At 37.8% G+C, this 14,344-nt stretch overlaps 1 protein-coding gene across 1 annotated transcript in view; it reads left to right on the top strand.

Moving 5' to 3' along the window:
• The window catches only part of LOC131146589 (uncharacterized), a 39,652-nt gene extending 33,895 nt beyond the window's left edge, over nt 1-5,757 (top strand). Inside the window, exons 11-15 of the mRNA XM_058096266.1 lie at nt 1,162-1,317; nt 4,884-4,936; nt 5,076-5,251; nt 5,411-5,505; nt 5,582-5,757. Of these exons, the coding sequence (XP_057952249.1) occupies nt 1,162-1,317; nt 4,884-4,936; nt 5,076-5,251; nt 5,411-5,471 (446 nt within the window). The 3' untranslated portion in view covers nt 5,472-5,505; nt 5,582-5,757. The remainder of the gene's footprint in view (nt 1-1,161; nt 1,318-4,883; nt 4,937-5,075; nt 5,252-5,410; nt 5,506-5,581) is intronic.
• The last annotated feature ends 8,587 nt before the right edge of the window (nt 5,758-14,344 follow it).

Genomic DNA, 14,344 nt, shown 5'->3' with positions numbered 1-14,344 from the left:
CTATGTAAAATTTAAGACCTTTTCAGTATATAATATGGATAGATTATTTTTTGGATATTTTCTTATGTTCTTTTGTGGCTAATGTATTGATTGTGTGCATTATATTACATGCATAATATATTCTATTTCATTACTGAAATTTATGAAATACTCATCATATGATGTGATCTACTTCTCAACTTATTTTATATGATTAATCTTGTTTATATTTGTGCTCATAAAGTAATAAAAAATGAAAAATAAGTATAATTTTCTGTCCATATTATTTCGAGACCATTTTTTTTTTAATTACTAAACAATATTAGCAGGCTGAACTAAAGGACCCAAAATACGTAAAAAATCTTGTTAGGAAGGATAGGGGTTTGAGATGTGCAAATCACTAATATAGATAAGGTTGTGCATGCCTGAAAAAGAATTCATGGTCTTTACACCCCTCGCATAGCACTCTGCTTTCCACTATACCGGTTACAGTTGTGCTGTGGTACCTACTACCACTATTTAAAACCTTGGTTTGTTATATTCTTGAAGAAAAAGAAAAAGATGGAAAAGAAAAGAAAAAATGGAAGACGAAAATACTATAATAAGAGGGAATGACATTATGACTATCTATGATTGGTAGTATGGTAATGCAATAAGATTTTGGCACCTTGAAGCTTAAATCGTCCTAACTATTCAATTCATTCTATTTTAATACGTTGTGTTGCTGTGACGACATTCTATTTTAATGTGTTATCTATGATTGGTAGTATGGTAATGCAATAAGATTTTGGCACCTTGAAGCTTGAATCGTCCTAACTATTCAATTCATTCTATTTTAATATGTTGTGTTATTGTGACAACATTCTATTTTAATTGTTGTGTTACTGTGACGAAAAGAAATGTTGCCTATTTATTTTTCGCTAGTTAATATTTTCCTCTAGGGTTTTGTCTGGTGATGTAATTGTAGTCCTGTTCTCTGGTCTCCTAAGTGTATCAGTGAGTCATGAAACTGGTTTTAGTCAATAAATTCTGCAAAATTTATCAAATATTGACACTTTCAATTTCCAGACAGCTGATTAATTCACGAACATCTGAAGATTGCCTTGTGTTAATGATATTAATTAATGAAATCATCTAACATAATCTAGATTATAATACTATTACCTTGTGAATTTGCATCAGGAACATCTGAAGCATTTCTACATGCGGTTGCAACAGAGAACCAACTCAAGCGCTCAAATGATTCATTACTTATATTTTCTTTGATTTACCTTGTGCTAAATGTCCTGTTGATACGTTTGGCGGGTGCAGCTGGGCTAGTTCTTGCTAATTCATTGAGTATCCTTTTTAAACAGTGGATGTTTTTTGAGTCATCATAAGATTATATTCTTACCTTGATAATTTCAGTTTTTCTGTATTCTTTTAACTGTGTTGTACAATGCTGTCTTCACAGGGACAATTTCAACATGCCAAGTGAACTATTCTGTTATGAATTGAATAATAGAGAACAAAGGGCAGCTGTTCTTGTTATGCACCTAATGCATGTGGCTAATGGTAAACCAGGTTTTTGGACCATTGTTTGGTGAGTCCAATGCTGAAAGTCTTAAAATTTGTAAAAATATCAATTTATAATTGATTACTGTAAGCTTCGTTGGTTGGCAGTATGCATAAGTTGAATGGGGGTGGTAATTTTGTATGATAGTATCATTAGCTGGAATATTAGGGGGCTAGGGCTGTGTGGAAGAGGTGTCTTATTTAGGAAATTTTGAATAGGAGTTCCCCTGATATTGTTTTTGCACAAGAAACAGAACTTGAGTACGGTGGTGGTGTGATTTGTACTATTTGGGAGGGTTGGTTTAAGGAGTGGGAGGTTCTTCCTTCTCAGAGGCAGTTGGGGGAATTCTCATCTTGTGGGACTCTTGTTCTGTTGTTAGAATTGATAGTCTCATGGTGTTTTTTTTTTCTTTTTTCTTTTTTCTTTGTCTGTTTTGTTGGATGCGAAAGGTAGGGGCAGTGGTGGTTCTCATTGGTCTATGGTCCTTCCAGATCTGTTCTTTGGTCTTCTTGTTGGGATGAGTTATGGTCTATGGTTTTTGTTATCCTAGGTGGGTTTAGGGGGAGATTTTAATGCAGTGAGATTCCCTAGGGAAGATAGAGGGGTTGGGAGGTTTCCCTTGAGTATGAAGAATATTGATAGTTTTATTAGAGATTGTGGGTTGAGTGATTTTCCTTTGGGTAATTCTTTATTTTCCTGGTCTGTTGGGAGAGGTGGAGAGGTAGCTAGTCGTTTAGATGGGTTCTTGTTTCTAGTGAGTGAGAGGATGAATGTCCTAGTCTTTCAGTGGGTTTTATCTAGGCCAGTGTTGAATCATTTCTCTATTCTACTAGAGTATAGTAAGTTCAATTGAAGGCCAACTCTGTTTAAATTTGAAATATGTGGCTCGGTCGCAAGTCTTTTCAATCTTTGGTCAATCATGTTTGGAGTGAGAATGTTGAGAAGGCTTGGGAAGGTTTTAAGTTAATGAAAAAATTAAAATGCGTAAAAGAAGAGTTGAAAATATGGAATATGGAGGTTTTCTTGGGGACTTGAGGGATGAAGAAAGACTATTTTAGGTGAGATTAATTCGTTGGATGGAAAAGAGTCTTTTGGAATGAGATAAAGTGAAGAGGTTAAAGTTGATTAATGACTTAGAGGAGGTGATTTTTAGGGAATTGAGGATGTGGAAGCAAAAGATGAAGTTGAAGTGGGTGAGGGAAGGTGACTTATAATTCTATATTTTTCCATAGTTTGGCTTTTGGTAGGAGGAGGAGAAATATGATTATAGAGTTGGAATTGAAGGGAGGAGAGGTCACTACTGATTCTTCTTTAATCACTAAGGTGATTACAGATTTTCTTTTTTGCAAATTTATTGATGAGGATGATCTTTGTAGGACTATGTGTGAGGGGCTGGAATGGGGCCCTATTTGTAGTCACCAGATAAGGTGATCGATGTGGCCTTTTGAGGAAAGTGAGGTTAAGTTCGTTGTGTTTAAGATGGAGAGAGAAGAGGCTCTGGGTCTGGATGGGTTTAGTATGGCTTTCTTCCAAGATTGTTGTGATATTGTTAGGGGGGATTTAATGAAGGTATTTAATGAACCATTTTTTAATGAGAGTTTGGGTTAAAATGTTCCTTTGCTTTGCTCATCCTTTCCCTGTTTGTTTAGGTTTCCTCTTTTCACAACAAATCTATTTCTTTATTCCTTTTTTCTAACATGCTGGTTTCTGTTGGGATTTCCATTTTCGTAGGGCTTTTATTGATAGGGAGGTTTTGGAGCTTGCCTCCTTGTTAAGTTTGTTGAATAGTAGGCTCTTTTCTGAAAGGAGAGACTGTTGTTCCTGAATTCTTGATTCTTTTGCATGGTATTCTTGTAATTCTTTCCTTGAACATTGAATAAAAATTAACTTGTCTTTCCTGTTTCATAGATCCATTTGGAAGGCTAAAGTCCCCCGTAAGATCAAGGCTTTTATTTGGTTGGTTGTTCTTAATAGAGTTAACAATAATTGCAGAGCAGGATGCCTTTCAAGGCTCTGTCTCTGGATGTATGTTCTCTCTTTCTAAATTCAGGATCTGCTTCTCACCTATTCCTTCATTGCTCCTTTTTTTTTGGAGGGAGAGAATAACCTTATTGGCTTACTTGGAGAGAGTTGGGTGTCCAGAGTCAGTGGAGGATTTCTTGGCTATCTATTTTACAGGTTTTGGAAGGGGCAAAGATGCTTTGGTACTATGGAGATGTGCAATTTTAGCATTTTTATAGGGGATTTGGTTGCAAAGGAATGCTCGTATTTTTACTGGGAAGAGGATGTCTTTGATTATGCTTTGGGATAGATTAAGTATCTAGCTTGTGGGTTTTTGCAGCTGGATGTTTCAAGGAGTTTTTCATTTTCTGAACCACAGCTTGGTTGGTTGTGCTGTTTTGATTTTATTTTTTTATTTTTTCCTGCATCTTTTAACGAAGATTTCTTATGCTCCTTGTACTTATTTTTCTTAATAAAATTTTCTTTTTCTATAAAATTTTTTTATATGATAATATTTACTGGAAAAAATTATCAGGCTGCTGATACATAATGCCATGGGAATTGTAACTTCGAAGGACCAAAATTTATATGGCTTTTGAAGAACGTCAGGACAGCACTTTTTATTTAGTTACTTTGTTTAGCCATTGTTTCGTCTTTGTTTTTTCTTCAATTAAGTGTGCTGTTGGATGCTTTCTATTCTTGTCTATAAAAGCTATTGAAACTCACCAATATTGTTAACATTTCTTAGTTTGCCTAAAGCATTGAGTTATCGCTGATAGATAAATCAATATTGGCTTGGATGTGGCTATATTAGTTGTTAACGGTTGACCGTTTGTGTCTTGCACTTGATTCTAGTCTTGGAATGACTTTCAAGCTGTGAAACAGCTGCGATATCTGACAACCAGGAAGGAACTGTGGTTTAGGCTTGCTCCTACATTTGATAATATTGTAAGAGGGATGAAGAGAGGTGATGAGGAGCGTTAGGATCGAAGTTCTACTTCTTAGTGACGGCATCTTATGTTTCAAATGATATTGCTCTCTTTGGAGAGTAAGATGGGGCACTGGGTCAGTCTATCTATTAGGATTGATGCCAGGTTCATATATTGCAAATTGTAGTGAATTGTACTTAATGCACTTTTTTCTTTATGTAGTTAATGTTCTGTCGAGATTAAAAATTAGTGGTCTTGTGTTTTTTGACTTCCATAAGAACAAGAATTATAGGATTACTCTGCTGGCAGGTATGCAGGTAGGTAGGGAGGGAGGCCTTTTGCAGTTGTACGTACTGCATGCATTTGTGTTTGCTGTACAATATTTGTAACTGACCTTGATTTTCTTGACTGACATAAAGATATGATTTTTAGAATTATTTACTCAGCAGTATTCATTAAGCAGTATTTTCAGGTACGCTTGTAACTTTTGGTTACTTCCCTTGTAACTATGACCAGTTGTTAGCTTCTTTCTTCAGTGAACACATCTGATAATGTATAGATGACGTGTTGTAGATAATTGGACCTTACACTGGAACCATTTCTCTTTACAGGATTCCTTATTTTCTTTTCGCAGCTGCTTGCCGTCAGGCTGGACTGTATTGCTCTTTTCAGGTGTAGTCACGCACTTCTCTGAGAAAATATTTCTGGATCGAGAAATCTTCTGGGAAACATTTTTCATTCACTTCTTAACTGGGCTAACTTGCCTGTGTGTGTCATCATTTGTCATGTAAGTAATGCATTGTTTAAATCTGGTAACTATTATTCAAACGGCTATTTTGCTATTAAACTATAATTTTGGTATTTTTCATCATAGGTCATTGTGGCCTATTTTGATTTTTTAAATTGGGAAGTGCACTTACACTGGTAACTTTGTTTCCATCTGTAGCTTTCGCCGCGAAAGATCTTTCATCAACAAAATTGTCCATTTTCGTGACCATACCGATTGAAATAAGACTTGTTTCATTCAAAAGCCCTTCAAAGGTGAGTACTTGATAGCCTAATATGCAGAAATTTACACTATTTTTGCTCATACTTATCATTGTAATGATTCATACAGAGTGAATTTTGATGCTGCGGAAATGGGGCGAGAGGAATTTGAGCCATATCAGTTTCCCAAGAATTGGAAAGCAGCATTCAGAGAGTAATTGTGGGTATCAGTTGTTTAATTATGTGCTGCGATGCAGTAAACGTAATTATTCTAATATTAAGTCATTTATTCATAGTTTCCTGGCATTTTACTTTTCTTAGGCTGCATTAGTTGTTTTTTTTATGAAATAAAAATTTTCCTGAGACTTGCCTACTAGAAAGGGGCAAAAAAAAAAAAAAAAAAAAAAAAAAAAAAATCCAGCTTTGGGACATGCAGAGAGGAAATATCTTCCTATTTATTACTAGCTGTTTAGTTCTTCAATGGAACAGTGATGTTATTGGAAGAAAATTAAGAATTCAAATTGCTTAAGCAAGTCTTGATTGAAAAAAAATAGTGGGGGCACTTCTTTAGCTGAACTTGGGTCTCAACTTAGGGCTTGTAGAGAATTCTATTAAGGTAGTAAAGGTCGTAAGTCGTCTTCTCTGAAATATAGGCTACTGTTTCCAATCGGGAGAGAAAAAGCATCCTTTCCACTGCCTACTCAAATCAATTGCATCTTCTTCAATCGCCTGGTAGGCTGAAGTTCACGCTGCTGCTGTTTAGGTACCGTTTGGGACTTGAAAAATCCTAGGGAAGGAAATAAAAATGCGAAAGAATTCACTCTTTTATGTTTAGCTATTAAGAAAGAAAATAAAATATATTATAAATTAATAAGTGAAAATTTTAATTTACATATCATTAATTTGTGAGAGACGGCTGTAATTTTGGGGATAGCAAAAGAAAATGAGATGAAACTTTTTTAATTATATATATTTATTTTAAATATGATAAAAAATGAAGATTTGTTCAACTATAGATAAAAAATTCAAAAAGTCAAAGTTGATAGCTTATCAAATAGTTTTTATTTTTTAGAGTTTTTATATTTTTATATTTTTTGTTATGTATATTTATTTTAAGTAAGATAAAAAATGAAAATATATTCAAATAAAAAAAATAAAAAAAATCAAAAGTTAATAGCTTAAAACTCTCGATATATATTATTTCTCATTTTCTTTACGGTCCCTTCATAAGCCGAGCTTGTTGAGGGCATTATACTTGCTTGTGACCGCTTATCTTGTGCATTTGGGATGAGTTTTTATTGTGTAAATACTAGTGTAGGTTTACTTTCTAGTAGTAGTTTTTCCCTATGCCAAAAAAGGTAGTATGACTCCTTGGTCACTTTGATGTTTCCTAGTGCTAGAATGAGAATTGCATATAAAACTCTTTAGAGGTGGGTGAGTGTTCATCAATATTGTAAAACTTACTAGCTATTGTCAACGTGTTTAACATACTTGCCTCCCTAGTTAAACACACAATGTTAGCAGAGGTGTTTTAAAGAATTACGATGCTTCAATGTTTACTGCTTGCTTGTTACCGCTTTCATAATTGCTTACTACTTCTGCTGATATTTGATTGAATGATAATGAAAGTGTTTCTTGGATGAGCTGACTAGCTATGGAAGAGTGTTTTATCTAGTGCCGCATGGTCTTTTCACAAAGGTGTGAAATTGTTAGCCTGTGACGTCTGGTATCAAAGCTCGATTAATTGCTACGTGAATTTAGTTGCCTTCGTTGTGGGATTGGGAAAGCTTTGGTAAATGACCATGACACCAACGAATGTTGATAGAATCAGTGTGTTGGAAGCACAGGCTGAGACAACAACTAACAATGTGGCCACAAAGACGACCCAAGTAAGGGGACTTGTTGATGAAGTGATGGAATCACAAAAGCATCGAGCAAGTTTGATAGGTGAAATGTTAAAGGACTTTCACTATATTGTGAAAACTTTGCAATCTCGAATAGCTGATCTGGATGCAAAGATGAATTGATGGTTCTTGCTATGGGAAACTTAACACTTCGGGGTTTACCAAGATCAAGGTATTAGAACCCAGGATGTATGAGGGTGCCTGTGATGCCAAGGAATTGGAGAACTTCTTGTTTGATATGGAGTAGTACTTTCGCGCTATGAGGACGAACTTAGAATAGGTGAAAGTGGATACTGCGATCATGTACTTGGTTGGTGACGCCAACTTGTGGTGACATACTAAGTACAATGAAAGTGAAAGGGGACACTGTGTAGTGAATTTTTGGGCAGACTTGAAGAGAAAGCTCAAGACTCAATTCTTTCTTGAGAATGTTCAGTACAATGTTAGGAAAAAGCTGAGAGACCTCAAACATACTCGGTCAATTAGGGAATACGTGAAACAATTTGCTGCTTTGATGTTGGATATCAAGGACATGTTGGAAAAGGATAAGTTATTCTACTTTCTTGAGGGGTTGAAACTGTGGGTAAGAACAAAACTTTATAGGCAAAGAGTTCAAGACTTTTCTACCACACAAGCTATTGCGGAACGCTTGACTGACTACACTAGTGATACTACCGCTTTGTACAAAGAGTTGGCGTAGGGGGAAACAACGAAAAGTCTTTTAAGAAGGGCAAACCCAAAAGTAGGGTAGTTGACTATAAAGTATCAACTTCAAAACAAGCTTCATCATCTTGAGGGTTCAACACACCCAATGGAAAGAGTAAAATTTCGTGTTACTTGTGTCAAGACCCTCATAGAGTTTTTGAGTGCCTTTATAAAACAACACTTAATGCCTTATAGGCTTCCACTACGGAGTAGGTAGTGGAAAGTGATGGGGAAGAGGAGGATATCCTGAGGATGGGTGCAATGCGGCGGATGAACGCATTGGAAAAGTAGGCGAAACCATCCAAAGTTACACATGCAAAAGGACAGATGTTTGTGGACTTAGAGGATTAATGGGGAGAGTACCCGCGCTATGGTGGATACCGGGGCTACTCATAATTATGTTTCACAGCTGGAAGCATGGACACTCAACTTATCCTTGGAGAAGGATATAGGATGCATGAAAGTTGTGAATTCTGTAGCCCAATCTACTTTGGGAGTAGCTAATTAAGTGATTGTGAAGCTTGGGTAGTGGGCAGGTTATGCGAATTTCACAGCGGTGCCATTGAATGACTTTTAAGTCATTTTGGGAATGGAATTCTTGAGGGTGACGAAGGCAGTGTTGATGCCTTCTACTGGTTCCCTGTGTCTGATGGGAGATCACCCCTGCATGGTGCAAGCCGTTGCAACGAAATGAGATGATGGGAAGTTCCTTTCAGCCATGCAACTCAAGAAGAGGTTAAGAAAGGGTGAGCAAACATATCTAGCCACGGTGGTGGTAGATGAAGAAGTAAGCTAAGAGCTGGTGCCTACAACCATTCAAGCGGTGTTGGATGAGTACAAGAAGGTGATGCTGGATAAGCTGCCTTACAACTTGCCTCCACGATGGGGTGTGGAGCATAAGATCGAGTTGTTGTCAGGAGTGAAACCACATGCTAAGGTGCCATATCAGATGGCGCCTCCAGAGCTAGTAGAGTTGAGGAAACAACTTGATGAGTTATTGGAACTAGAATATGTTCACCCTTCCAAAGCACCGTTTGGAGCACTGGTGTTGTTTCAGAAGAAACATCATAGGAGCATGCGGGTTTGTGTAGGCTACCGTGTACTTAACAAGGTGACAGTGCGCAATAAGTATCCTATTCTGTTGATTGCTAATTTGTTGGATCAGTTGAGTCATGCCAAGTACTTCACTAAACTTGACTTGAGGTTTGGCTACTATAAGGTGAGAATTTCTGATGGGGATGAGTCGAAGACTGCTTATGTGATGCGGTATGGGGCATATGAATTCTTGGTGATGCCATTTGGGTTGGCGAATGCACTTGCAACATTCTGTACCTTGATGAACCAGGTATTTCGTTAGTACCTAGACAAGTTTGTCGTGGTGTACCTAGCTGATATTGTTGTCTATAATTTCACTTTGGAGGAACATGAAGAGCATCTACGAAAGGTGTTCGACAGGCTGAGGGAGAACAGTCTGTATGTGAAGAAAGGGAAGTGCTTTTTTGCTCGGCGGAGCATCAAATTCCTTGGTCATGTGATTGAGTAAGGTCATATCCGGATGAATTTGGAGAAGGTAAGAGAGATTCAAGAATGGAAGATCCCAACAACAGTGAAGGGGTTGCGTTCCTTTCTTGGCCTCGCCAATTATTATAGAAAGTTCATAGAGAGGTATTCGTAGAGAACGACTCCTATGACAGAACTACTAAAGAAGGGTCATGGGTGGAACTGGACTAAGAAGTGCCAGGGAGCCTTTGATGACTTGAAGGATGCCATGATGAGAGATTCGGTACTTGCTCTTCCGGATGTCATGAAACCCTTCGAGGTGCAAACAGGTGCATAAGACTTCCTCCTTGGAGGAGTCTTGTTATAGAAGTGACATCCAGTTGCGTACGAGAGTCATAAGCTTAGTGAAGCAAAGCGGAAGTACACAGCTCAAGAGAAGGAAATGCTAGCGGTGATACATTGTCTTTGCGTGTGGAGGCATTACTTACTTGGGTCAAGGTTTGTGGTGAAAATAGATAACTCGGGAGTTAGCCATTTCTTCACACAATCGAAGTTGACACCCAAGTAGGGCTGATGGCAGAAATTCTTGGCAGAATTTAATTTCTCCTTTGAGCACAAGGCAAGGCACCTGAACCAAGTTGCTGATGCACTAAGTAGGGAGGCCGAGCTAGCGGCTTTGCAGATGGTGGCACACTTGACAGTGAGTACTGTTACCACGACAATGCGGTAGCGCATCAAAGAGAACTTAGCCAAAGATCCAGTTGCATAGAACCTTATGAAGCTAACCAAAGAGGGGAAAGCATGTAAGTTCTGAATGGAAGACGGATTGCTGATGACCCATGGTAGCAAACTCTTTATGCCACGAGTTGGGGATCTGAGGAAGACATTGTTGAGAGAGTTTCATGATACTATGTGGGCCGGACATCCAAGATGGCACCGCCCTTTAGCTTTACTGAAGCAAAGGTATTATTGATCGCATATGCATGATGATCTGGTTGGTTGTACTCGAACTTGTCTCACTTGCCAATAAGACAAGGTGGAGCAGAAGAAGATTGCAAGGCTGATAGAGCCCTTACCAATACCATCGAAACCGTGGGAAAGTGTCTCATTAGACTTCATCACCAACCTACCTAGAGTGGGAGATGCAGCCATGCAAGGTCTATACTTGTGGTTATAAATAGGTTTTCGAAGTATGGTACATTTGTGCCCACACCAAAGTATTGTTCGGCAGAGGAGACGACACAATTGTTATTCAAGAATATTGTGAAATATTGGGGTGTTCCCTAAGATATTGTTAGTGTCTGAGACTCAAGATTCATTGACAACTTCTGGACATAACTTTTCAGAATTCTCAGTTTACATCTTGACATTTCTTCGAGTTATCATCCACAGATAGATGGACAGACGGAGAGATTCAATGGGCTTCTAGAAGAGTACTTGATCATTTCGTCAACGCCAACCAAAAAAGTTGGGTGCAACTACTTGACGTGGCTTGGTTTTGTTTCAATGCCCAAAAGAGCTCAACAACCATTAAGAGCCCTTTTGAGCTTGTTATAGGCTAGCAGCCTTTGTCACCTCACACAGTGGATGAGTCGTACAAAGGAAAGACTCCCAGGGTGTGCATCTTCACCAAAGAATGGAAACAGAATGCAGAGATTGCTCGAGCCTACTTGGAGAAAGCTTCTAAGCAGATGAAGAAGTGGGCAGATCAGGAGAGAAGATCGCAACACTTCAATGTAGGTGACTTGGTGTTTGTTAAGCTCAATCCTGAACAGATCAGGTCACTACGAGGACGAGATAGGAGACTACTTCGCAAATATGAAGGACTAGTCCCCATCTTGGCCAAAGTTGGGAAGACCTCTTACAAAATTGACTCTCCAACTTGGATGAAAGTGCATCTTGTGTTTCACGTTAGCTGCCTCAAATCGTTCAATGTTGACACTAAAGATCTGATCAGAAGTCAGCCAACCAAGGCAGAATTGAAGACAGTGCAACTTGACAGACATGAAGTTAAAGATATTCTTATAGATAGAGAGTTCATATCCTTAAGGAAGAAACAGCGGGAGTTCTTAGTGAAGTGGAAAGGCCTTAGTGATTAAGAAATCAACTGGAATTATGTGGAAGATATGCAATCGTTCGTGGACAAAGTAGAAGTGTACCTAGCGTCAAAGTCTACAAGGACGTTGACTGCATAAATAGGGGAGCGTCGCGAGCCAAGCTTGTTCAAGGCATTATGCTTACCTGTGACTGCTTTTCTCGTGCGTTTGGGATGTGGGTTTCCATCATGTAAATGCTAGTGTAGGTTTATATTCCAGTAGTAGTTTTTCCCTATGCCAAATAAGGCAGAATAACTTCTCGTTCACTTTGATGTTTCCATGCTAGAGTGAGAATTGCATATAAAGCTCTTTAGGGGAGGGCGAGTCTTCATCAATCTTGTAAAACTCAGTAGTTATTGTCAACATTTTTAGCCTACTTGTCTCCCTTGCTAAACACCCGATGTTAACGGATGTGTTGTTAATGAATTAGGTTGCTTCAATGTTTATGGCTTACTTGCCACTACTTTCATAATTGATGTTTGACTGAATGATAATGAAAGTGTTTTGTGGATGAATTGTGGTAAACGATAGACTGACTAGTTAAGTAAGAGTGCTTTAGCTAGCGCCACACGGTCCTTTTACAAAGGTGTGAAATAGTCAACTTGTGACACCTTTGGATCAAAGATTTTGGTGGGGATTGGAAAGAAAAGAAAAGGAAAATGAAAAGGAAACATATTTTTCATTGTATTTTTTTCTTTATATCAAATACTACTAAAAATGAAAATTTGTTTTAATATAAATAAAAATTAAGAAAAAAAAATGAACGTCAATGATATATATATATATATAACTAAATTTTTGTTCACTGATTTGATATATTTTTTTATTTTTATTTTTTAATTTCCTTGATAATCAAATATGAGAAATTGAATTTCTTTATGTTTTCTTTTCCTTTCTCTTATATTTTCCAAGTTCCAAAGAGGGCCTTAATCATCAAAAGAAAAATAAATTCTTTTGATATTTTTCTTTTATTTTCTGTGTTTCTAATGTTCCAAACAGAACAGCAGCCAGCAGGGATACCACATTTTCCATGGTCCATCTTTTTTAGCATATTCCAAAAGCCTCCTTAAAGTCTCATAATAATAATTGTAAGTTCCTCTATTTCTTTGTTAAAATAAAATAAGAATAGAAATGAAAGGTAAAAAGCAGAGAGAGAGAGAGAGAGAGAACAATTTAATAACTATATGAAGAAAAGAATTCTGAATTCTTTTTGTTTACCTGCAGATTGAGATTTACAGCTCCAAGTCCACTTGTTTCCTAATGGATAGGGAATTTTTTGACTTAACAGACCAAACCAAAGGACTTTCCGGTGCCTCCAATCCTTTTTGTTCATACCCTCTCTTTTCTCGTCTATTTTGTTTGGTTGCAGAGAAAATTGAAGAATGGAAAGAAAAGAGTGCAGGCCTCATTGTCTTTTCACCCATGAGACATAGAAGAACTGACAAAATTTTCTTTTTTGGCATATTGCATTTCCTTTATAAGTGGATAGAAAAAGATGAGGGGAGTGGCACAGGAACACCACCACTGTCTTCATCATCTAAATGTTCTACAAAACAATCATATCTCTTCTTGAAAACAAACACACCACCCTCCAACAAACGTTGGGTACTTTTTCCCCCTTTCTTATAGATGCAACTACTTGTTTTTTCATTTATTCCGTGAACTACTTTGAAGAAGAAAAATCTAATATCAGTCAAAGAGGTAGTGTTTGAATTATGATAAAAATTTCTAGACACAAACATGATCTTCTTGCGGATTCTTGTGCACCCTCAAATTCGCTCCTTCACAAAATTGGTGTAGAAATATCTTGACTAAAAATATTGTTCTGTTTGTTTTATAATGTACTTTTTTTTTGCCCTTTCTAAAATTATAACCAGTGCATGATATGCTTTTCAGTTGAGAAACTATTCATGTTGTCTTCGACGTCTTAATAATTGTATTTCATCAATAAATCCTTGCATTAAGATAGGCAACGTACATGGAGTGTGTGTGTGTGTCTATACTTTAGTTAAATAAAATAATTAAATTAATTAAGCATAGCTAAATGTTTACCAAAAATCATCAACAGTAACAACAACCTGTTAGGATTGCTGGTGTGGAGCCGTCGGCAGCCGCACCAACCCAGCCACCACCTTTGACACTGAAGACCGGCGGCCAATCTGCAGCCACCCTCTTTGAACTCTCCACTCCCTCTTGCATATATATATATACACGTGTGTGTGTGTGTGGAGAGCTGTGCGTTAGTGTAGTGGAGTTGTGTAGCAGTGTAGCTGTGAGGGGTGTATGTGTTGTGAGCAAAGCTGTGTGTGTGCAGCAGTGAATTGTGAGAGGTGTGAAGTGTGCAGAGAGTGCTGTGCAGAGTGCTGTGCAGTGTAGAGAGTTGAGCAGTGGCTCCTCGTTGTATTATTTCTCCTAGTTGCTAGTGCAGTGGTGTGTGCTCCCGTGGACGTAGGTTAGTTTGGACCGAACCACGTAAATCCGGTGTTCCAGTGTGGATGTGCTTGAATTTTTCTTAGTGTGTGATTGTTACTCCACGTTTAATCTCCAACAATTGGTATTAGAGCCCAGGTTGGAGTAAAATTGCCAGATCAAGAAAAATTCCGGATTTTGACCCTCTGCCTAGTAGCTCAAAATTTAATTTTGAGGCTACCATCGAACTCCTCTCGCCGAGACGAAGCCAACGGCTGC

This window comes from Malania oleifera, chromosome 13 (genome assembly GCF_029873635.1).
Source record: "Malania oleifera isolate guangnan ecotype guangnan chromosome 13, ASM2987363v1, whole genome shotgun sequence".
Lineage (NCBI taxonomy): Eukaryota > Viridiplantae > Streptophyta > Magnoliopsida > Santalales > Ximeniaceae > Malania > Malania oleifera.
Note: the sequence above shows the minus strand (reverse complement) of the source record. Positions and strands in the feature narration are given on the sequence as shown.